Raw genomic sequence first — 24,358 nt, 5'->3', positions numbered from 1 at the left:
GGGAGCTGGGGGGATCCTGCCGCTGGCCCCGCGGCCGTGCTCGGCAGGCGGTCGCGCTGGGCTCTCCCGGGAAAAATTAAAATGAAATTTTGGCGGTGGAGATGTCAGGTGAAGTTGTGCTTGCACCCGCGCCTGTCCCGTCCCAGCCGTTTGCAGGAGGCGAGTTCCCGGGGTTGTGGCTCAGCCTGAGGGGCGCTTGGTTTGGCCTGGCTTTCGTAAAAAACCGGGAGGTCTCCCAGAGCCGACAGGGCTTTGGGAGAAAGCGCAGAACAAAATCTGTGCCCCGCAAGAAATACACTAAATTCTGCGGGGTTTTTATCGCTTTGTAATTAGTGCCTTTCAGTTTAGCGCCTATGCTATGTTTCCTATGTATAATTTTGTTTGAGAAATAGCATTCCCTCATAGCTTTTTGTCTTGTCTTTCAGGGAGGCAGTTGCTTTCCGGTAATAGTAGAGGAACGTGACACTGAAGGAAAACACACCAACAACATCCTTAGTAGTCGGAGCCTGATTCTTTCTGCTTAATGTTGGTTTCTTTGTCATCAGGTCTGCTAAAAAATGACAGAATATAAACTTGTTGTTGTTGGAGCTGGTGGTGTAGGCAAGAGTGCTTTGACAATACAGCTAATTCAGAATCACTTTGTGGATGAATATGACCCTACAATAGAGGTAAACAATTCCATCTTACACTTTTCGTGAAATTATTGGTAATAACGGTAGTAGTTTGCTTTTGGACAGTTACCACAAAAACACGGAACAAGGCTTTATAATGAAAAGAGCTCAAACATAATGGTCAGCATCAGACCAGCATGGGAGAGGGAATCACTGTGCTTCTTGATATGGCTGTGGAACAGCAGCTACAGTAAAAAACCAATTTTGATCAATTAAAATGTAGTGTTAATTGCCATGTTTTGCTGGACAGTGTGGATGCATGTTTCAGTGACAAAGTATTTGCCAAATTCACTTGAAAATGCTTGGCAAAGCTTCATGGCTTTGTATGTAAGCTGTTAAATGTGATGTTCGTTTTTGATATCACAAAGGAAAATCTATACTTCTGAAGTGTATGCATCAAGCTTTTGCAGCTCCTATCGCTAGGATCTGTTTCACACAGTGAGAAGTGTGTCCTGGAATGTTACGGTGAATGAAGCAAAAATTCTGATTATTTTTTTTTAACACACCTCTGTGTGTTTTTGTATCTAGAAAAAAATGTTATAAGATAGCTGCTGTAGTGGATTATGTGAAATACATGGTACAATCCCTCAGAATCTGAAATTGTATTAAAGCTTTAAAAGTTGCAATATTTTGAAGGTTTTTAATGAACAGGCAAGCTCTGCCTCTTAAATAGAAGATGCTAGTGTTGTCTGAAATAATCTGGATTGTTTTAATAACCTCAGACCATACAAAAGGAGAAATGACACTGTAATTTATCCAAGGTTTTTATGTTCCTAGCACTGAAACTCTGTAGCTTGTGACTTCATTTATGTGTTTATACAATGAGGCACTTCCAAGCTCACTTGAAAGAATCACAAGGGTTTAAGTCTAGGCTTAAAATGGTGTCAGAAAATGGCAATGCAGTCATTTTCAGATAGACATAAGCAAAAGGAGTCAGTGCCCTGAGATGGTAGGAAGCTGTCTTACTTGAGTGTCAAGTACAAGCCTGAGTTAATGTTCCCCAAAGAGAGATGTGTTGGCTTGAGTTTACCTTAATGTCCCTATGTCTCTGTTGCATGGCCAAGTAACCTCATGTATGCTTGTAGAGATTCTGTGAATAGACCTGTGGAGTGTTTGACTTGCACTAGGAGAGCAGCTTTTTCAGTTACTAAGATGGGAATCTTAAAACAACAAACCAAAACACACTTAAACAGCAAACACAAAATTAATTGAGAGGAACAAGCAAAATGGGATTTTACTTTTTCCTGCAAAAGGAGCTTCAGAGGATGTTGGACTTTGTAATGCTTGTTCATAATCATCTGGGTTTCTCTTGGGTTAGGGGTGTGTTTATGCGTTACAAAGAGTACTGTGGAGGTTTTGTTATGAATTGCCATATAAAGCCAGAACTGTGTAAATTTTGCAACACAAAAACTTAAATGCCAGTATTCTTAAGTTACTTGAGGGATTTTGCTAATCAATAAGCTGAGTATTTTCAGGAATACCGAATACATTTTAATGTAAAATAATAAGAAATAACAGTTTCTTATAGAAAGAACCTGAAATTCCAGAACTATGGCTTTTATTTTGTAGTGTGCAGGATGACTGTAACACTGTGCTATGGTCCAGAATTGGTATGTTCTCAAAGAAAGAAACCTTTGACCTAATGGGCTTTACTGGTGTCCGCAACTTGTTGCATGCAGCAATATGGATCTTTTGCAACTCCTGCAAGTTCTTGTCTGAGTAGTAGCTATCATTTTTGTCTTGTAAATTCTGAGACCTTGAGGATGGAGACTGTATCTTCCTACTTGCCATGAATCACCTTGTGTGTGCTCACAGTGCTATAATCATGTAGGTAAGCTTGTAGGGAAGAAGTAATTCAGTTACAGTAAGAGTGGTCTGTGATTTGAAGTGGCAAACAGGTTGCAGAGAATGGGCTTGTAATTGGGTTTAAATCCTTCAGTCCTTGCCTGGGCAGAATCCTGTTCTGTTGAGAAAGGTTGCTTGGTTGTGCTTCCTGGATAGATGCAGTTGTGGAGGTAGGGGCTCATCAAAGAACAATGCTGTAGAATGCACTTTATACAGTATGAGGAAATAAAGCTGAAGTTGCTTCAACTGGTAAATAATAATAGTTAAGATGGTTCAGTAGTGTCACTGCTATTCTTTCTCACTGCTGTTTCTTTCATTGCCTTGTGGCTGTTGCCAAAATACTCATTTTCCCTTGCAGGAAATGTGTAGACAGAGAAGGGAGTTCAGTGTTTGTTATCTACAGCTGTTAACTACATAATTATTGAATAATTTTAAATCTCCTTTTTTAACAAACTGAAACTCAACACTTCTAAAATTCTCATGTTGTAAAGACATGATGCAGTTGGAGAGGGAAAAATATACTAGTTACTTAATCACAGATGCATTTACATCTGTGATTGTTGTTGCTGTTATCAGTGGAATAGACAATGATTCAACAAATAAAACTTGTTTGGAAAATGTCAAGTTTCGTGGCCTGCTTGAGTATTTTATTTACTTAATCTGAGCATAGCAGATGATGGGGGACAGGGGGAGGCTTTAAAATGAGTGTATGTTTGACTGGCTACTGTTATTCAAATATATTGCTTTATATGTGTTTCACAGTTTTGTATCTTATTGGAAGTAGATGTCCAAGCACAGATTTATAGCCAAGCAATTTTAAGTGTGTTTTTTAACAGTATGTGCACTAATGCTTCGAAATCTGGCCTAATAAACAGACTAGTTGGACTAGTGCCCTCTCCTGGTCGAGGCTTTTTAAATCTTTATTTGTGATCTCTTGTGTGATAACATAATTTAAATTTTTATGTTTTCTACACCTTCAGTACATTTTAGTGCTAAATATATGTCATCTTTTAAGTGTCTTAGGTAAAGAACATCTTTCCTTGTTGCCTGTCAGAGGCTTTTCAATTGGATTAGCAAAATCCCTCCGCTGATTTAGGAATACTGGTATTTAAGTCTGTGTTCTTAAATGACCTATGCACCTCTGAAATTTCCACTAATATTTAGTAATAGCTTAGTTTTAGTAGCTGTGATACTTTAAATCTCTGGTATAATGGATTTTTATAAAATAATAGTTATGTGCTTGGATGGGATTTATTAAGCAGTGGGTTTTTTTAGATAAATTCCATATGTAGCTGAGACTTCATCTCACATTTTTTTTATCAGTGCTTGTGAACAGATGGAATTATTACTCCTTTAGCATAATCCATGCTGATTTTTATGGCTTTGCAAAAGGCCAGTAAGAGCGGGTTAAGTGATTAATGAAATTAAAACTTTTATAATGGAGATACGCTGAGTCTCAATGCTGGGGGAAAATTACAGATTCATGTTTGGAGTCTGTACTACTTTGGAACTAACTCTAGTTAGCATTTTGTTTTTACTTAATAGCTTTATACTGGATGTTTCTTCATTGCATTAATTACTGCAAATCTTCCACTGTGCAGTAAAGCTACTCAATTTTTACCAATCACAAAATTCATAAATTAGAATGGGGTTTTCCTGTTGTTGAAGGGGAGTCTGGCCATTTGGGTTCTACAATTGCATTTTGAAGCAGAAGTGCCACAAACACTATAGTGGCATAACTTTTTGTTACCTCCTACATTCTGTTTTGCAGGACTTTTAAATTTTACAGTATGGTAACAAATAAACAGATTTTTATCTTGAGTATGTTTACAGTGTTATTCACCATGATGAGAGTGGGGGTCCCAGTAGCCTGAGCTTTTAATGTGGTGCTTCAGTTTTCCTTCCTATAGTGACAAATGCGATTTCAGGTTTGATGTTTTGCGGGGATGGGAAGGCAAAAAAGCAAAGTGTTTATTATTTCAGTAGCTTGGAAGGCAATCATAAGCTTGTATTTTCTCTCCCACATCTTTCTTTTCCTTCTGTCTCAAATCCCCTTTCTAGTTAGTGACAAAATCTTCTCTCCAGAGGTGGGCAAAACAACTACCATCTCAAAGTGTTCCTTCTTTTTTGTACCTGTGCTGTGCTTTGTGCTGGTGCATCTTTGCTGCTACTGCTAGCATGGTAGGCATGCTAAAGCCAGCAGTTCTTAAAAGAAAATTACTTTTCTCTTAAAAATTATTTTCTTTTATGAAAATTACTTAAAGCTGTTGTTTAGAGCTCAGTTGAGGGGAATTTCATTGCCTTTGAAGTGCTAAGACATAAAGGAATCATACAGGCTTTTCAAGAACCGTTTTTCATATTTTTAAACTAGCAGTCAAAGCTCTGTAAATAAGCCTAGTATGATAGAAGTTTCTCTAGTATTTCACTGTGAACTGTGATAAAAGTATCATAGGATGTGGGGATCTGCTATTGAATTGAAGTGAATTGGAATAAAGATGTGTCCTTTGGGTGGTTTTTGGGTGTTTTTTTTTCCTTGAACAATAAGATAAAATATAAACCTTATTTTAAAACACGTTGGAGCTTTTGTATGTCTCATCTGTATCAATATTTAAACATGGCTTATGTTTTTAACCTAATTCTTACTTGAACACAGATTTTGCACTTCTGTGAAATAAATATTTCCAAAATCAGGTTAGAGGTAAACTTCTAGCTTTAAGGTAAACAGTCAATATTGTTTTACCTGATACTGTTAAATGTCATCTAGGCTTCAGATAAATGCGAGATTACAGAGTATGTTTAGTTTAAGATACTGATTCTATAAGCAAGAGGAAAGAAGAGAGCCTTTGGTAAAACTACAAATAGATGGAAAGTGCATAGGAATAGGTGTATTGTGCCTTAAAATGGGTACAGAGGAAGGAAGGTCATACTGAATTCATCTTGAAGTTGGCTAGAATTGCAGCTTTAATTCTTTAATTTCCTTCCCCCCCAGTAGTTTAGGTTCACTTCTGTATAGTGTTAAAAAGAACAAAGGCAATATTGTGTTAATCTCTAGCTAAGGAATCTGAAAGTATAAATCTGAAGCTTATCCTTTTTATTTGTTACAAGTATTGTTTATGGAGAATAATTCATGGCACTACTCAGTGACCTATTTTTAAAGCTTATTGACATGGTTTTATTTCAAATATATATATGTTTATAGAAATTATTGGGAAAGTAATGCTTATATTCTTGTCACTAAAACTGTGTACTCACAGAAGCCTAGCACCTAAAAGAGCTGTAAATAGACATTAATATCTAGTTGCTTGGGACTTTTTAGCCACTTCAATCAGTGACCTGAAAACTTTGAATTGATAGCATTGAAATGATTTGTTCCAACATCTCTGTGCACCAACCCATCAGAGCTTCTGTAGGACTCTGGTGGTCTGTCTCAGCTAAAAAGCTTGAACTTGAAACATATCAACTCAACTTTCATAACTTAATAACAAATGTAATTATGTGCACATACTTAGGTGAAAAAGCAGATTTCCTGTTTCATATACTGAAGGCTTTTTATGCTTGATTTCTTTTTCAGTGGCATAGATTTTTGGAGTTGTCTTATTTATGTAGTCTCTCTGTTCTATTCTGTACATTTGTAGCACAACGCTTCCATAAACATCCACAGAAGGAAGGTCAAATTTTACTTAAAAAAAAAAATTTGGTAGATTGAGTAAGATTAAACCAAGTCAAACCTCTTAAAATCAGGATTATGAGTTTCTTCAATTCTTCTGTTAACAGAGACAAAGGGGAGATGCATTTAATCCGGATCCAATTTGTACTTTCTATCCTTTTGTGCAAAATAAGAAATAAGAACACTGCTCTTTTTCTGTGTGTGTCCACACATGTACTGTTACTCACTGAAGATTCAGAATAAGAATACATCCTTTCAGTGCTCTTACTACTTCTGGATTACTGTATACATATAAATATGGGACAATATTTTCCTACTGTCATTCGTCCATCTGTAAAGTTGGATTTTGAGTCTTAAGTGTTTTAGTCATACTGGATTACTAGTGAACAACTTTAATATATCCTGAGTTATAGGTGTTTGAAATCTTACTTGTTTGTGTTTAACCAAGGTTTATGTTTTTTCTTTTCTAGGATTCCTACAGGAAGCAAGTAGTAATTGATGGAGAAACCTGCCTCTTGGATATTCTTGATACAGCAGGTCAAGAGGAATACAGTGCAATGAGGGACCAGTATATGAGAACAGGGGAAGGCTTTCTATGTGTATTTGCTATAAACAACACAAAGTCTTTTGAAGATATTCACCATTATAGGTGTGTATATTGAAAGATAATTTACTAACTCTTGTATTGGGTGGATAGGTTGCTTGTTCTTCCATTAGGTAATAGGATGATCTCTTATGAAATAGCATCTAAGCGGAGGTTTGCAAATTAGCAATACTGCAACTTATTTGTGCATTTGTAGGTCTGGAATTTTGGGTAATTGGAAAATCTGTTGCTTCATTTGCAAGTTAGGCAAAGTATGTGAAAGCTCTTCTGGTGTAAACTAATGTGACTTAGTATTTCTGCCTATTTATGGTGAAGACTTATCTAAAGGCAAACTGCCCATTCCATAGATAAAATTGTGTGCTAAGATGGAAGAACTTATGCAACTGAAATTGTACAGACAGTAATGTCAATTGTTAGCTTTTTATTCTGGGAGTGGGGGAGAAATACCTGTGGAATGTTACTAGAAGAGTAACGTGTGAGTCCTGATGCCTGTGAAGGGCAGATGCACAAAATCAGAGCTCCAGGATGAATGCTAAAAACAAACTTGTTATTAGTTTCTTCATAGTCTCTCTTTTTTTTTTTAATAATTTGTTAAAAATTTCAACTCGTATTTTCTGTCAGGTACACAGATATAGATAGTATATAGAAATAGAAGCAACCTTTAGTGATTACCATACCAGATAATTTATAACTTAGTAGTAGCTTACTATTATACTGAACTGTCCTTGGGTATTCTGTTAGAAGGCAATGCAAATGCCACTTAAGATCACTGAGTTTAGCAGCGTTGGTTCAAGATTAGTCCCAAACACACAATGTTAAGTGATTCATAGTTAGACATTTATAATGCTGTCAGATCTGTGTTGCTGTAGGGTGGAGGAGTGTTTTGCTATCAATATTACCCACAAACCCAACACCTACTCATAAACTGAAGTTGCACATTTTTGTTAACGAAGAGAAGTTACAGTTCCTCATTTAAGGTGGGATACCATGACAGTTCAAGGCAATCAAAGTCTGCATACATAACTGCCCTGATTGTATAGTTTCATTTTCTCCTGTATGCCAGCAAGGGGGCTTGTTTGATTGTGTAGTGTGCTGATGTGAGCAGTTAAACAGGTCGATGCCTACCTGCAGAAGTAGTTTACTGCTGGTTTATATCCATGGGGCAGCTATGGGATCAGGGGACTACTGTTGTGAGAGGCAAAATTGCTGCTTGTTAAACCAGGGAGAGATAAGTATTGAGAATGTGGACACTTTCTTTCAGGACTGTTTCTTTTTTATGTATTTAAATTGAGCTAGCCAGTGTTTGTATACATTTCATTATATATAAAATCTTCTAATGGAATGTATTAGTACTGGTGACTTTAAAAAAAAAAAAAAAAAACCCACAAAAAAAAACCAAAAAACAAACAAACCAAAAAACTGTTAAGAGTTAACACAACAAGGATGGCAAACTAAAAAAAAAAAAAAAAAAAAAAAAGAAAGTATTTATTGCTCTCAGAAAACACAAACTTCTCTGTTATCTAACCAGATTCTTATAAATTGATTTCCTTTGGTTGTAGAGGAAGAAGGGAAAAAGGTAAGATAGATGTTAACGTAAGTGGAAGAAGGAATGTAGAGGTTTTTATGTGGAATTTTTTATTTTTAAAGAGAGTTGCAGATTTGCATAAGAAGGCATTCCCAGTTTATTTTAAAGAACGTTGTGAGTTGAATGTGGAGTTTCTACTGTGCATTTACACACCTGTGGATGACCTTGCAGACTGAAGCTGAAGGCTTATAAATAACTGACAACAGTGACTATATTAATAAAGGAACATACTGCCAAGTTATTTGGGAAGACAGAAGTAATGAAACTAATGATTGTTTGAGATTCTTGACAAGTACATCTAACTAGTATTACAAGACGCTTTCTAACTAGTGTTTGAAAGGACTCTCTTACCAAATTTCTCTTTCTAGACAACCAAACCAGTGGTCTTCAAACTTCAAAAACTCCTGTCTAAATGCAGAGTGTGTAGTGCTGTCTTTAATTAAAAAAACCACAAAAAATAAACCAAAATTGAGACAATGGATGAGTGCTTTTGACAGTATTTTATCTTAGCAAATTAATTGAATGTTATGAGTGCTGAGTATGAGGGATAGGTAGTAAGTTTTATACCAAAGCTTCTTAGACTTGTTCTGGCATTAGCTGTTAAAACAAAAAAACACTTTTTTTAAAAAAAAAAGTGTAATGACATCAAAATCTATAGTAGTTTGCAAAACATCCACTTTTTTTTTAACTAAGATGATAAACTCAATGGTGACAGGATTGGTCAGTTTGGGGGTTTTTGAGTGGCTTCTAATAATGTAGGTGCAGTAAATTAACATAAAGAATGATGTTGGAATCTGTTAATTCTTTTTCATTGTTTTAAAATCTACCATATAAACTATTAATGCTTATTAAATATGGTCTGCCTTTTTTTTTTCTTTTTAGGGAACAAATAAAGAGAGTTAAAGACTCTGAAGATGTCCCAATGGTGCTAGTAGGAAACAAATGTGATTTGCCTTCCAGAACAGTAGATACAAAACAAGCTCAGGATTTAGCAAGAAGTTATGGAATTCCTTTCATTGAAACATCAGCAAAGACAAGACAGGTAAAGCTCAAAACTTACCAGATACAAGTGCAGAACTCTCATCAGAATTATCATAATGTTAATTAATCAAGGCATTGACAATTGCTTGGTTGTATCAATAGATAGATTTCTCCAGAATAGAAATTCTTGTGGTGTCTCTTCTTTCTGTCAACTCACTGGCAGCTGGTAATTGTTTATTAATGAGTGATTTGCTTCAGTTGCACAAACTCAAGGAATGAGACCTGACCTGCTATTGCTCTGTACTGTCAGATGGTTGCAGCATTCTTAACGTTGTGATAAGTTCTAATAACATAAAAAGCACTTCTACTTAGATGTGAGATGCTTTTGCCTCAGCAAGAGTATTAAGCAGACAAACAGCTAATTGGTTTATTCTGGTTTAAGCCTTTCCGTTACTAACAAAAGGAATTTTTTTGAGGCATTGATTCGGTGTTAGTGGCACATGCTTGATATACTGTTTTATAGCTAAGCAATTGACCATAATCTTCTTTTGAAATTACTGGATTAATTGCTTGTGTAAACTGATAGTCTTCTAAGACTAGAGCTCACTGTTGGTTTATTGTACCCCACAGGTATAGGTAAAAGAGGCAGCCATTAGCGTCCTGTCAGTGCTTCTCTCTGGGTTTGCTAGGACAAAGGTGCACATAGTGGTACATCTGTGCATTTAGGAGAAGATAAGCTAGACAGATATAGAGGAAACTAGTTTTGTACTTCTGGAAGAAAGCATTCTTTTTGCAAAATGCCCATTTGTGGTATTTCTTGTAAGAGTTAAAACTTACTATGAGTAGAGATTGGATCAGTCCTGAGTGGCTGATTTACTTGTACTCCCTACATAATCGGAACTATCACGTGCAGATTATGAATCAGGAATTAGGTGTAGCAGAAGGAGGCAAATAAGAGCAAAATACTGCAATTTGAGTAACTGCTAAATATAGTCAGCTGCATCACTTGTCAGCATTTTCTCACAGGCAATATGGAAGTTACTTTTGCATATAAGAAATAAAAATTTTATTAGTGCAAATTTGCTACACCCTCCCAAATTTCTGACAAGTTGAAACCTAGACAAATTAGTAAAACTTTACAGAAGAATCAAAGGAATGCTAACTTTTGACAATAAAGTCTCTATTAGGTAGGATTAAAAAAACAGAGCTACACAGCTTTAATGGATGAGAATAAATTAGGCCACAAGAGTGTTCTGAAGAATGTGGCATATAAGTGGACTTAATTATTAATTACAGTGTTCTTGTTTGGAAGGTCCTGTATTAGTGGCTGACACTGAGATGTTAGGATAAAAAAGAACTCTGAAATTATGTTTGAGGCTTGAAATAGTGAAGTTCTGTACTAACATCTAGATTTTACTTTGTTCAGCCTGTTTATAAAATAGTGTCAGTCTTTGAAGAAATACTCCTTTTGCATAACCACTTTTTAATAAAAGTTTGTTGATATAATAGTGGATTTTCAAAGATTTCTTTTTCTCATCCCACCTGCAGTTTACTCCTACAAGCAGCCCTGCCATGCCTAGCCAGGACAAAATAACATGCTCAAAAACCACCGCTCCAGTTTCACAATCTTTGTTTACAATAAGTAATATCTGCTTTTTTATCTTTTAGACTTTTAAGAGGTCTGCCGGGGGTTTGTACTTGTTTCAGAGGACAATGGATCAGTCATATGAACTGTCATTCTGTAATTTAGCTGCTTTTATCTGTGACTTTATATTTCTGGAGGTGCCAACTGAAATGTTACAGAAGGGATCTGACTGGCTTTTGTTTATCAAAGCTGAGCTTTACACCCTCTACAGATAAGGAGTCCCTAAAGGTGTCTTGTGGATTTTAAAATAAAGATACCCAATAGGCTGTTTTGAGAATGTTGGCTTTTTAAAAAATTGGAACCCCCAAGGTATGACTGCTTATTGTTTAGCAGTGCTGGTCATAACATGTTGTGTTATGAAACTCCTTCATAAGATGATGTCTTCTCAAAAATATTTTGTTAACACAAAAAGGAATTAGAAGAAGAACCTGATCTTTAATTAAAACAAGATAATCTAAATATTTGTGTATGTGTTTGTATATATATATGTGCATACATATGCATTGACATGATATTTCAGTCACACTGTCATATATAAAAAGCATATGCATATATGTATATATACCTTCTTCCAAAGTAACATTTTTAATTAGGGGATTCAAACCATTTTGAGAGCTGCATGTGGCCCATGAACTAGATTTTTATTGGGCAGAATTCAGTCCGTGGCTATAAACAAACAAATCTGGTCCTCTCTGGTTACGTGCAGAACTTCCAAGTATGAACAGATGATGTATTTAGTGGTCTGGTAACTTCTGGAGTCTGTAGAAAGTCCGACATGAATATTTAGTAGTAGGAACCTTCTTTTCCTTTCTTGTACACACCTCCTACCACACTGAAATGCCAGAAATAATGCCCTGACATGTTGCTTCAGCCCTTGCCTGTGCCCCGCTTCTGCTGGAACTCAGAGAATCAGAAAGGTTTCTGGGGAAGGAAACAGGGGAGATGGAAATGGAAAGGAGTTGCCCATGTAGTCTGTTTTGACTGCCAAGACACTTCAAAATTATGACATTATATGCTTCTGCAGAATGATAGTTCAGTTCCAACTAAGTCAGTTTTTAAGATTTTCAAAAATTCATAGACAAGGTCAAAAATAGGAAGAAGAAAAACACTGAAATGAAGAAATAAGTTATTCTAAAAGTTAGTGTGTTTATTTTTATTTGGTTGTGACTGGCAATAAAGATGTAAACTGTAACTTACTGCAAAAAAAACCCCTTACTATAAGCCAGATCTCTGTGTGAATTTTCATACAAATCATTGAGTTCACCAGTGAAATGTTCACTTAGTGGACCCTGCAACTTGGGTATAAAGCTTCAGGTTACTAATTTTTTAAAATTAGACCACTGAAATGAAAATAACGTAACTTATGAAAAAAGCGATAGTCCTATTTCTAAACATAAATGTGTCAATACTGGTGGCTTTGTAAGGCATGTTGCATCACTTACACTCATCCTTTCACTATCCTTGTGCAAAGGGTATGAACTTCTTAAGTTTTTGATAGCTGTCTTTGCTTTTCTCTGTTTGAGACGAGCATTAAACTCAAGCTCTTCCCTGTCCACATGAGCATATTGCTTCCAGTATTTATCAATGAGAGATGAGAGGCAAACCTGATTTATCCCCATCAGGGCTGTATCACTGGGCTTTCATTTGCCTGTCAGTTACACAAGAAAAACCTCTAAGGGGGTACGCCAAATCTGGTTTGATGGTAGGTTTTTGTCTTCCTTGGAACATTTTAACTGTCCTGCTAGTATTTAATTCAAAGAAAAAGTATATATATGGGCATTATTGTAAGCATAGTAAAGGATTCCCCAAAGCATTAGGTCTCGTTGCTGAGAATATATACTTAAACACACTTTCGAAGTGTCAGTGAAGAAGTTGACCTAAATAACAAGGATGCTGTTAAAAAAGCATTATAGTTATTTCAGCTGTCTCATGAAGAACAGGTTAGGCTCCAAACTTGTGACAAAAGTTGAGAATGTGTGCCTGGTCTGATGAAGTAATCAGTGCAGTATTTACAGAACTTCATTCCTACATTTCAGTTAAGATTCACGAATAACTATAATAACTTAGTTTGCTTGGACAAACTTGCCAGTTCTAGGGATTTGTCATACCTGTTCAATGATATTGTATGTGTTTTACTCCAAGCCATTTTAAATGTAGTTCATGTGTACAGGTTCTGTTTTATAACTTTATTTTCAGTTAGTTATAACTTTGTCAGACTTCAGTGTGGGTTGAGTTTTTTTTGAGTTTTTTCATATCACTTATTTGTTCTAAGGTAAAACTTTTCCAAAAAAGCTTAGTCCTTGTCAAGAACAGGGCCTAAAAGAAAAAGTTTGGATAATGTTGAAACAAATGCTGGCATCCAGCTTGTGTGCTGAATGACTCCAGGATGCTGAGGAAACAGGTTTGTTATTTACCTAACGTAAAGATTAAACAGATGCAGCAAAAAAAGGATATATGTGCACAATAGGTGAAATTCAGGTAGAACAGACAGCTGTAATTCTGACACTTCTTAACTTTGGAGTGATTAGCTTTGTCACTTTAATCATGATTTTGTGCAGTATTTAATATTAATTTACTATGTCTGGTATTTAATCATCATAAGATAACATTGGCTGGGCTGACTTGACCACTGTGAAGTTTTATGTTGGGAGTGCTTTTATGCAAGTGAGTAGCGTTCTTTTTGCTTGTGTCCTCATGAACAATTTCATTTGTCTAACAGTTGGTTTTAGGAGACCAACTCAGATAAAGTGTATAAAGGTGGGCATAGAACAAGTTTGAGGTGTCAAGGCTAATTTTCATTAATTTCCTTTAAGCACTATTTACAGAGGTGGAACATACAAAGATTCCTGTTTGTACTTTGGTCTGTATTTGAAATAGACTTTCTGTGCACATAGTCATATTTTAAATTTAATGTTTGGCTGTCTTCTAGGAGTCAAAAGCATCTTGAAAACTTTGCCTCAAGTTTATGAGTTCTTTGGGCTGTTTAGATTTTGAAGCTTTTAATACCTGTCAAAGGATATTTTTGCTTCCAGTTCTGACAGCTAAAAGGACTGGTTAATCATATTTGAAACACACGGTCCATGCTTCTTTAAGGAAAAAAACACTGAAGACTCTTAAAAGAAATTGGTATTAAAATGACTTCTTAAAGTTTATAAGACTGGCACCTGGCTCTTTAAAATGTCACCTTGTACTATTGAAATTAGCTAATGTATCTCTACAGATTTTATTTCAGAATAATTTTTCAACAGGATTTGTAAGACTGTTCTTGGTGGTGGCAGTAGTAGCAGTTTCTTTTCTTACTCTGTGTCTCTACCTCTCTCTGCATTCCTAAAGCAAATTACAGCTCGTATTGGTGATGGGAAAGTTGGCAATAAGTGTTGACTGAAGAATTGATATCTGATTATTCATATGAAAGCTCCATAATCAAATTATGTATTTCTACTGCAAAACAGAGTTGCACAAATGTTGATTCTTGCGCAGTCTGTTCTTTGGCACATAGCAGCTGATCAGTGTTTACCATTTCCTCTTCAGGAGTGAACTTACAGAAAAATGTGAAAGTATGAGCTTTACTTGGGTTTTTTTTCTTTTTTTTTTTAATGGCTTACTTAACATTTTGAAAACTCAGATCTGGAATCTAAGACTTGTCACCTCATCAATACTACATTATAATAGGGCATATTGTATATAGCAGAAAAATACAAGCCAATAAATAAATCTAATCCTTAAATTCAAGTGGCTGTAGATCAGCAGAACCCTCAGATGAGTAGCAGTGTGTTAAGAATGAGTCATATGTGATAACTTACAGCACAATTCATGCAAAATTCATGTAGCTCTGTGTCAGCCTTGGAATACTTGAAGAGCTCTCCTCAACCAGAGTAAGATCTGAGCAGCAGCACTTCACAGGCTGTATGCACTTCAGTGGTTATTACAGGACCCTGGCAGTTGCCTGGGTCTGGCCCAAGGAGAACAGATGAGGTGTGTCTGAAGGTTCTTGTAAACCAATCATAATAATGAACTTGTTGCTTTTTCTGCATCGAAGAGTAACTTCTGTAATAACAATTAGTAATTACTTTTGAAAGTTACTCTGAAATATACTTAAGGTGCTGCTTAAAAGCTTTGCCATGACTCAAATACCCCATTTCCTAAGTCTAATAGCATAGTACTTGCTCTGTAAAGTAAGTAGCTTGAGAGACCATATTACCCAAAATTTAGTATTCTTGGAAGATTTTATTTCTTTTTAACCTCTTAGGAAATTACCTGTTTAGACTTTTTGTATACTTTGTTGGTTTGTTCCCCAAATTTCTGCAAAGGAAGTACACCTTCTTGCATAAATAACAGAACATAAATGAGCTTACAGTAACAGGTTCTCACTCTGGCTGTGTGTGAAAATAGGCGCGGTTAACTGTATTTCATTTCACACACAATCTAATAAGGTTTTGTGCCTGCCAAATGTATCCATGCCCACAAAAATGTGTGAAAAGATTCAGTAACACGAGTGGTGTTATTTTCAGCATGGTGTGCAGTGGAAGAAAATCATACTTTTTGTCAGAGTGTTACCTTGTTCAGGAAAAAAAAAGGGCTTTAAGTATAGATATTCAAAATAATTGTTAATAACTGGTGTGTCTCTTGCTTGCATTAACAAGTATTTATCAAGCAGCAAATGTGCAAGCCCAGCATTTTAAATATATAAAGGGAGATCCACATATCTCTCTCAAGTAAAGCTCATCATTTCAGTGGTTTTGTTGTGGTGTTTTTCCCCTGCTATGGGTGCCCAATATGTCACGATTGCTAATGAAGCAGTTTTTAAGGAGTTGTGTTTTACAATGCAGAGAGTGGAGGATGCTTTTTATACATTGGTGCGAGAGATTCGACAGTACAGAGTGAAAAAAATCAGCAAAGAAGAAAAGACTCCAGGGTGCGTGAAAATTAAAAAATGCCTTGTAATGTAACAGGGTAAGTTTTACAAATCACTTGCCAAATAAAAATGATTGACAGCATCTTGCTAATCAGACATTTTAATCAGTGACATAATTTACGATATAAAGCCAATCAGAATTCAGTATAGTAGTCCTGAATAATAATCTTAGCAAACACCCAAGTACTATGGATTTGCTTTTTTAATGGGTTTTTGATAAATAGATTAACAAGAAGTGTTTACTGCATATTGAGTTTTCCATTTGTGAAACGGAGACCTAGTTGTGAGTGCGGAGAAGTTAAGAGGAAAAAAACTTTATTACAGATAGATTGCGGATACTGTTGCAGTGAATATTGATTGGATCTTCAGGTTGATGAACTGAGAGGATCATCATATTTATAGCCCTTATTAGCACGTTCTTAATCCAGCAAAGCAGCATTTAGTTAGCAGCTGGCGTACAGGATTTCTTAAGTCACAGGCCTTTCCTTATGCTATGTCATTTTCCCCTTGTTTTCCCCCAGTTAAAAAAAAAACTCTAAAATACTTTCAGAAATACATTAGTTAGGGGCTTTTTTTGTCAATCGTAATGCCATGGGTGATCCAGATTTGGACAAAATGCTAAGGTTTCACTTTTTGGAGAGCTTTTACATGCGGTGGGGGGAGAAGTAACAGTGAAGTAAAACTGGAAGGGGGTGGGAAACAAGAACAACAAAAAAAAAGCACCAAAAACCCAATACCCAAATTCTCACAAAATAATTTCTTATCCATATATTCCACTGTAAGAAAAGGAAGAGGAGAGGGAATAAAAAAGTGATAAGGAAGCAGTGTGAATAAATCACTTCCAGTGATTTTTGAACATCAGAATAGCTCCTTGCATATATTACTATCCCATTAGTTCTTTACTTCTTATTGTACCAGTGCAGAGGGGGGGGTTGTTACTCCTCACATACTTGTCCAGCAGGAGGATGACCTGGAATTTCCCATTGTGTAAAAGAAGAACTATTGTCTTTTCGGGGTGTTTTTTCACACTTGAGAACATCTTGCAGAGAGGCAGTGGAATTTAACTTGTATCCTGAAGACACTGTCACAACTGTAGGAATATTCCCTTCAGTAAGGGAGTTTTAGTGGGCTGTTTGGAAATTAATTGCCAATTTCAACTTGTGTGTTTGAAGTGGCGTATCTCAGCTCAGAATAAAATTTATTAATCAAAACAAAAACCATTAGAATCAACACATTTTTGCCAATGAGAAACAAGTATATTTATTCCGGTTGGATAAAATTCTGGACTTCTGGAGGCGATGAAGTCATCAAAGGCAGTTTCGGCCTCCCCTTGGTTTCTGAAGCGTCTCCCGCACAGGAAGCTGTCGAGATGCTTGAAGAAGTGATAGTCGGTGGGCGAGAGGTCTGGCGAGTATGGTGGATGAGGCAGAGTTTCATAGCCCAGCTCGTTCAACTGTTGCAGCGTCGAAAGTGCAACGTGTGGCCACACGTTATCGTGGAGGATTGAACCCTTTCTGTTGACCAGTGCTAGGCGCAGCTGTTAAAGTTTCTGGTGCATTTCATCGATTTATTGGACGTACTTCTCCGCTGTGATCGTTTTACCCAGATTCAGGAAGCTGTGATGGATTAAACCAGCAGCAGACCACCAGACAGTCAGCATGCCCTTCTTTTGGTGCAGATTGGGCTTTGGGGAGTGCTGCAGAGCTTCATCGCGGTCCAACCGCTGAGCCGATCGTCACCAGTTATCATAGAGCATCCATTCCTCGTCGCACGTCACAATACAGTCGAGAAAAACAGGTCGTTCTGGTTGCGAAAAAGAAGCGATGACAACACTTCAAAACAGCAATTTCTGTGATTCTCATTCAATTCATGTGGCACCCATTTATCGAGCTTCTTCGACTTTCCAGTCTTCTTCAGATGCTCAGAAACAGTTGATATGCTTACCACGAGTTCTTTTGCAAGTTCTCGAACAGTTGTGCCTGTATCTGCTTTCACCAAAGCCTTCAATTCATCGTCATCAATAGCAGAAGGACGTCCACGACCTTCTTGATCTTCAAGGTCGAAATCGCCATGTCAAAATTTTTGGAACCAAAGTCGCACTGTCCGTTCATTAACACTTCCCTGGCCATATACCTCATTGATGTTTCGAGCAGCTTGCACTGCATTACGTCCAAGTTTGAACTTGTAGAAGTAGATCCGTTGAAATTGTTGTTTTGACATCTGAACTTCAAACCTCCAAAATTTGTCAAAAACGCAGTTTATATTATAATTTAGTTATACAGCGTGAAAGTTCATAACATGAGCTTTTCAAAAATATATAACAGTCGAGAAGGGACTATTCCTGAAACATATACAATGAAAATCACATTACAAAATGGAAATTAATTTCCAAACAGCCTAATATTTCTCCTTCTGGGGCAGGGAGTAGAAATTGTGTTTCGTATCATCTAGATCTGCTCAGGTGTATTATATTCTCAGTGATGAATGACTGCTCTGAGATAATTCTTTAGATGTTTCCTTAAAAAAGGTACACTTTGTTCGTATCAAAGGTTTCATTTGCAGGGAAGTGGAGGATTCAGTTAAGAAGCTCCCCAGTCTTGTGTCCAAGTATCAGTAAAATTGATACTATTAAAATACCGTGTGTTACTCTTTCCTAGTTATCAAAAAACAACTAACAGAAGCTTGGCAAGATTACTTTTGGTGAGAGCAATGTGAATTAAATTGTTTAAGTCTACTTCCTGAAACCTCCTGAAAACCCACTTTACTGTTTCTTGCTCTTACTAATGTATCCATGTATCAAAGTAGAATTTCTGTTTTGTATACTGGGACTTTAAAGATCCTGAATTCTGTCTGCTTTTCCTTTCTGTGGACTTCTTTGGGAGAAGGACAACAGGATGGTGGGAATTGTGGTTTCATTACTTTGCATCTTTTGAGATTTTAAGGTTCTTTTTGATAGTTCAGTGAACATATGCTTGCTTTCTACCAGCTTCCTATTTAATTTCTGCCTATATCCAAGAGCGGTATGTTTTTGGGTACTTGTCTGTGTTGTTTGTTGGGTTTGGTTTGTTTTTTTTTCACAGATGGGGGAAATCTCTTTTGTGAAGAATGGATATTGGGTTTTTGGTTTTGTTTTGTTTTTTTCCCATACCCTATTTAGAAATAGAGATGGATATAAGACTTGAACTTCAAGAGTCTGCTCAGGGGAGGAAACATTTGTTTTTATACTAAAGTGAATTCTATATAGTATTGGTAGTCATTTCAGCAGTGTATTTCAGAGGTTAAGCTGGAGAAGGTATATTCCAAAATTATTTATAGCTGTAGCTCAATAGTAATTCTAGTGGAATAAGAAATCTGACATTTAAAACAGTCTGGCTTGTATTATTTTCCATTCAGTAAGATGATGGGTACTATGCATCAGACTAAAATAATAGATAGCTGAGGAAAACAGCACCTAATGATGTGAATCTTTCAACTGGGATTTTAGACTTGAAAAATATTCATTGTTACACAGTTTGCAATGATAGTATTTATTGTCCTTTTCTGTCTGTGGATAATCAAATTTGATGGTTGTTGAAAATGTGGGAAAAGCAAAACAGCAAAAAACCTGCATAACACATGTTTCCTTATCACGTGGTGCCCAGAACAAACACAGGATGGGATGGAGATCCAGTGATTTGTGTTGCCGTGGCACCAAGGAGGAATGTGAAATGCGGTGGAGGCCATGTGGTCCCATTCTTCCACTTTTTTCTCAAGGAACATTTGACACGACCATGCAGATTTATCTCCTGCTCTTCCCGTTCTCTTAAGGACTGTTTTGCAGTACTCTGCAGACCTTATCTCTCTTTCTTCCTCTTTCCCATAAAACCAGTGCACACCTTGCACCAAGGAATGTGCTGTGTTGTTACTCAAGAAACAATGGTTTGACCACAGTCCTGCCCACTCACATATACATTCTTAGAGTATCTTCCCTCGGGTACTATTTATCTGATACCAAATCTGAGGGATGGATCGAGGGGTTTGTGCTCCTTGCTGCCCACCCCCCCCCCCCCCCCCCACCCCCGGGGTCCCTAGGAAGGGATACCTTTTAATAAGATTCAGGCCCTTGACTATGCCAAGTGAGTTCCTGGAGTTAAGTGTGTGTGATTGCAATCATTTTTTGTGTGTCGTGCTATATAGCCAACCTGCAGTTTGTGCATTTATCGTAGGCACTCTCAAAGAATCTGTAGATGTTGCATAAGAATAAACCGAACTATTCATGAACCTGACTGCTTCTCCTGAATGCAGCCAGACCTGCAGCATACGAGCTGTTCGTGCATCTGGTGTCAGGCCTAGTTACGGCCATAATTGACCTACCTATTAAGAGAGAAGTCCAGCCTCCCCTAGCCCCTCTGATCTCTGAGGACCAGCTAGAATGCAAGGGGATTCATCTCTTACCAAATTAATTCATTACCTTAAATGCAACAGTGGTTCAGAGTGTTTTGCTACCTCTTGGAATACTCAGTTTTATCTTCTTGCTGCCTATGGGATGCTTTCTTGTTTATATTGATCTTGTACAAGGTAACTGAAAACTTTGACTACCCAGATTACCATTAACTGCTGATTCTTTCCGAGAGGCTTATTCCTTTTGGCTGTTACACACTAAAGCACAAAGTACATAACATCTTTTGCTCTGTTTGTAATTTCCAACTAGCAAGAACAAATTTCTAAAACATAATGTAAAATCAAAAGACCATTTTCAAAGCATTCAAATTTTACATAAAAAGCATACGGTAACAAAAAGTTTCTCTAGGGCATAGATTAGACATCTAGATAATGTAATTCAGCTTGAGCTGGGTTAGTAGTGAAAAAGTTTTAATTCAAATCTAGAACTTTTATAATTCAAAATTTTCTAGATTCTTGATTAAAGCTGTAATTTGACTTTTGCACAGAGTACTGCAGACGTATGGAAATAATTTACTTGTGACTGATACATATGTGTATATAGTATATTAAAAATAATAAAAAATACTTTTCTGCAATTTAAAACTTGATTAAGGGTTTTGGGGCTGAGGTATTAAGGAATTCCCAATTCCTTATGAATTTAGTGTTTCTTATTGGTAGCCAGATTAGCTGCCAAGTCTCACATGTGCTTGTAACCCTGCAACTACATATGCAGTCTGCTCTGTGGTGATGGGACCACGTGGTGCTCCAAAGAAAAGTTGTAGCCAGGAGCAGGCTGTTTCTGTGGGAACGGTTCTGACTTTTCTGTACCCTTTGCCTTTTGTAGTTGCCCTTTGGAAAAACAAGTGTGAGAAGCAAGCTCCACCAGTACACCTTTATTAAGGCAGTTGTGGTGTAGTTCCAAGCATGCACAGGGAACTTTGAGTTTCTAAGCCTGAGCCTGGATTTAAAGTACTCATTCAGTACATCTTACACTTTCTAAAAAGCTTGCACACAATAACTCTGCTGTTAGAGGGAGGAAGGTCAGCTGCATGTAGTCCCTTCTTACTGAAAGAAGTGACTAGAAAGGTTGTCTGCCTTTGATCTTGTAATATTGATGCCTTTAGGGACCTTCTCTAAACAGAGTAACCATTACTTACATTTAAAATACAATCCATAGACTGAAGAGTAAAAGACCTCAGTTTGGCTTGAGTTCTCCAGTTCTAATTCACAAATACTCTAAATGTAGTTTTGCATGCCATGCCTGAATGTAAGAGGAATTGTGGCAGAATCACAGAATCATCTCGGTTGGAAAGGACCCTGGTGATCATCTAGTCCAACCATTCGCCTAGCACAGTTCCCACCTACAGCATATCCTTAAGCTCTAAATCGACCCTACTCTTGAACACCTCCAGGGATGGGGACTCCACCACCTCCCTGGGCAGCCCATTCCAACACCTAACAACCCCTTCTGTAAAGAAATGCTTCCTAATATCTAGTCTGAACTTTCCCTGGCGCAACTTGAGGCCATTCCCTCTCCTGTTGCTTTCTACTAGGCTAAAGAGGCTCAAACCCAGCTCTCTGCAGCTTCCTTTCAGGTAGCTGTAGAGGGTGATAAGGTCTCCCCTCAGCCTCCTCTTCTCCAGACTAAACAATCCCAGTTCCCTCAGCCGCTCCTCATAGGACATGTGTTCCAGACCCTGCACCAGCTTTGTAGCCCTTCTCTGGACATGTTCGAGTAACTCTATGTCCTTTTTATAGTGAGGGGCCCAAAACTGAACACAGTAGTCAAGGTGCAGCCTCACCAGCGCCAAGTACAGGGGCAAGATCCCTTCCCTGTCCCTGCTGGCCACACTAATCCTGATACAAGCCAGGATGCCATTGGCCTTCTTGTCCACTGGGCACACTGCTGGCTCCTGTTCAGCGGGCTGTCAATCAATACCCCCAGGTCCCTCTCTGACTGGCAGCTCTCCAGCCACTCCTCCGCAAGCCTGTAGCGCTGCTGGGGGTTGTGGCCCAAGTGCAGCCCCCAGCAGTTGGCCTAAGCCCATGGCTCCAGCCTGTCCAGGTCTCTCTACAGAGCCTCCCTACCCTCGAGCAAATCAAACTACTAAATACCTAATTGATAATTTTAAAGGCTTGATCTACAAAGGTGTAAATATAAGGACAAAATCTAAGTCAATTCCCTAATATTCTGCAACACCACTGTATTTAAAAGATCATCAGCTTACTCGGTAGAATAAAGATTTCAGCCTTAATTGTGAAGTCATGCTTAAAGGTCCGCAATAGTCTCTGGATATGATTTTGTACAAGTTATTTTCTCTTTATTTATTTTAAAACCAGTTTATTGAGGGAGGGGTTGCTCTTTTGAAGACTTAAATTGCAATTTTTGTTTACCATATCTTATTTGAAGAGACCACTGAAAGCCAACAACTGTCCTCATAGTGAGTGTTTTTCTAACACATTAATGATATGTGGTAGTTTTGTAAGGAAATGTGAAGTCTTGAAAAAAAGAGATTTTTTTCTTAGACCATTCTTGGTTTGTAAGAATAAAACTATTCTGTCTGTTGTGATTCTTAATACTGTTCTCCAGGCTGGCTGGCTGAGATGAGAACTGCAGTACACACGTTTTGAGTCATCACTACTTCTAGATCGTTTTCCATTGCTGCTAAATACTCACTTTGTGCATTAATGCTGAAGGTATAAGCAAAATACACTAGCTCTCTGTAAAATAATACCAAGCATTTCTAAATCTCAAAAGATTCATGGTAGACATGACCTCTTCCAGAACTAAGGCTACTCTTCCATTAGGCACACTACATCAATTTTATATTGATTAATGATATTTTAAAATGTAGAATAAGTTATTTGCAAGGGTATTTTGTATAAGACCTTGCAAAAGTGTGCTCTTAGGAGATAGGCTGCCAAAGACTTTGACTGAACATCAGTTATTTGTAAATGTTTTACGAATGTGAAGGTTTTAAATAAATTTACATTATACTGGGAGCATTGTTTTATAAGTGAGGCTATTTAACACCTCAGTGTTGTTTGGACTTTGCATATTAAGTTTCATCACCACTTGGTGTTTGACTGAAGCAGTAATGAATTTGGTGATTTGGGGCTTTTTGTTGGGCTTTTTTCAGAGTTCACTTTCAGGTTTTTTTACTGAAGTAGGCATAGACAGTAAAGAGAGACTGTTAATTTTTATTGGCAGCTTGAAGGCAAACTCTATAGCTGACAAGAGGTAGGAAGGTGTCTGCCAGTTGTAGACCTTTTAAATTTCTACACCCAGTTTTACAGTTGCGCAGTTGGCTACTGTGATACATTAAATTATACAACTGTTTCTGATCTATCTAAAAGGTAATGTAAGGAGTTAGGCAGTGAAGCATCGAGATCATTTTTTATCTTAATGATTTAATGAAACTATTAAATGGAAAAGCTGACTGACAGGATGGGTACTTAAATGGAATTTGGACAATGTGAAAGCTAGGCAGTAAACTTTCACCTCACTAGGTTGTTACAAAGTATACAATAAAACATTGTACTCTAGATATGCTGGTCTCTATCAACCAGAGTTAATTTTTGTCAGCTATAATTACCCCCGGGGGGAAAAAAATTAAAAACCACTCAGTGTGAAGAAACATTAGCTTTTGTGCCCGTGGCTTAACTACCAGAGCCGTGGAGATTTTAAGTGCCTGTACATGATACAGCACCATAGGTAGTGTGTTCCACATGTCTTTAACTGCGTAAGTTGAATAAATGATTTCTCAAGTATTTATCATTGGAACATGGAATTGATTTGATTGATTTGCATAGGTAAAGGTTTATAAAACTGGTGTGATTACTATATTAGTGTGTCTGAGAAATGACTTGAATATGTAGATTAACTGTAATGACGTCTCTGGTATTGAATTCTTGCTACAAATATTTATATTTACTTTTCAAAGCTACATATAGATTATTAAGGCATAAACAAAGCTAACTAATGCTTCACAACTGTATTCTGTGGTAATAATATACACATAA

General features: G+C 37.1%; 1 protein-coding gene across 7 annotated transcripts in view; it reads left to right on the top strand.

The window, feature by feature from the left end:
- The window catches only part of KRAS (KRAS proto-oncogene, GTPase), a 39,915-nt gene that overhangs the window by 716 nt on the left and 14,841 nt on the right, over nt 1-24,358 (top strand). For 4 of the 7 annotated variants that reach the window (XR_012633393.1, XR_012633392.1, XM_074902335.1 and 1 more), the window contains exons 2-4: nt 426-668; nt 6,654-6,832; nt 9,255-9,414. Coding sequence is in view for 5 of the 7 variants with exons in the window: in XM_074902335.1 (XP_074758436.1) it covers nt 558-668; nt 6,654-6,832; nt 9,255-9,414 (450 nt within the window). In the remaining 2 variants the exon portion in view is untranslated. Of the gene's footprint in view, nt 1-405; nt 669-6,653; nt 6,833-9,254; nt 9,415-24,358 lie in introns of all 7 variants that reach the window. The other 3 variants (XM_074902338.1, XM_074902336.1, XM_074902337.1) reach the window with 3 other exon arrangements.

The sequence above is a fragment of the Athene noctua genome, chromosome 3, assembly GCF_965140245.1.
Source record: "Athene noctua chromosome 3, bAthNoc1.hap1.1, whole genome shotgun sequence".
In the NCBI taxonomy this organism is placed as follows: Eukaryota; Metazoa; Chordata; class Aves; order Strigiformes; family Strigidae; genus Athene; species Athene noctua.
The sequence above is the reverse complement of the archived record's forward strand: the minus strand, read 5'-3'. Positions and strand labels throughout refer to the sequence as shown.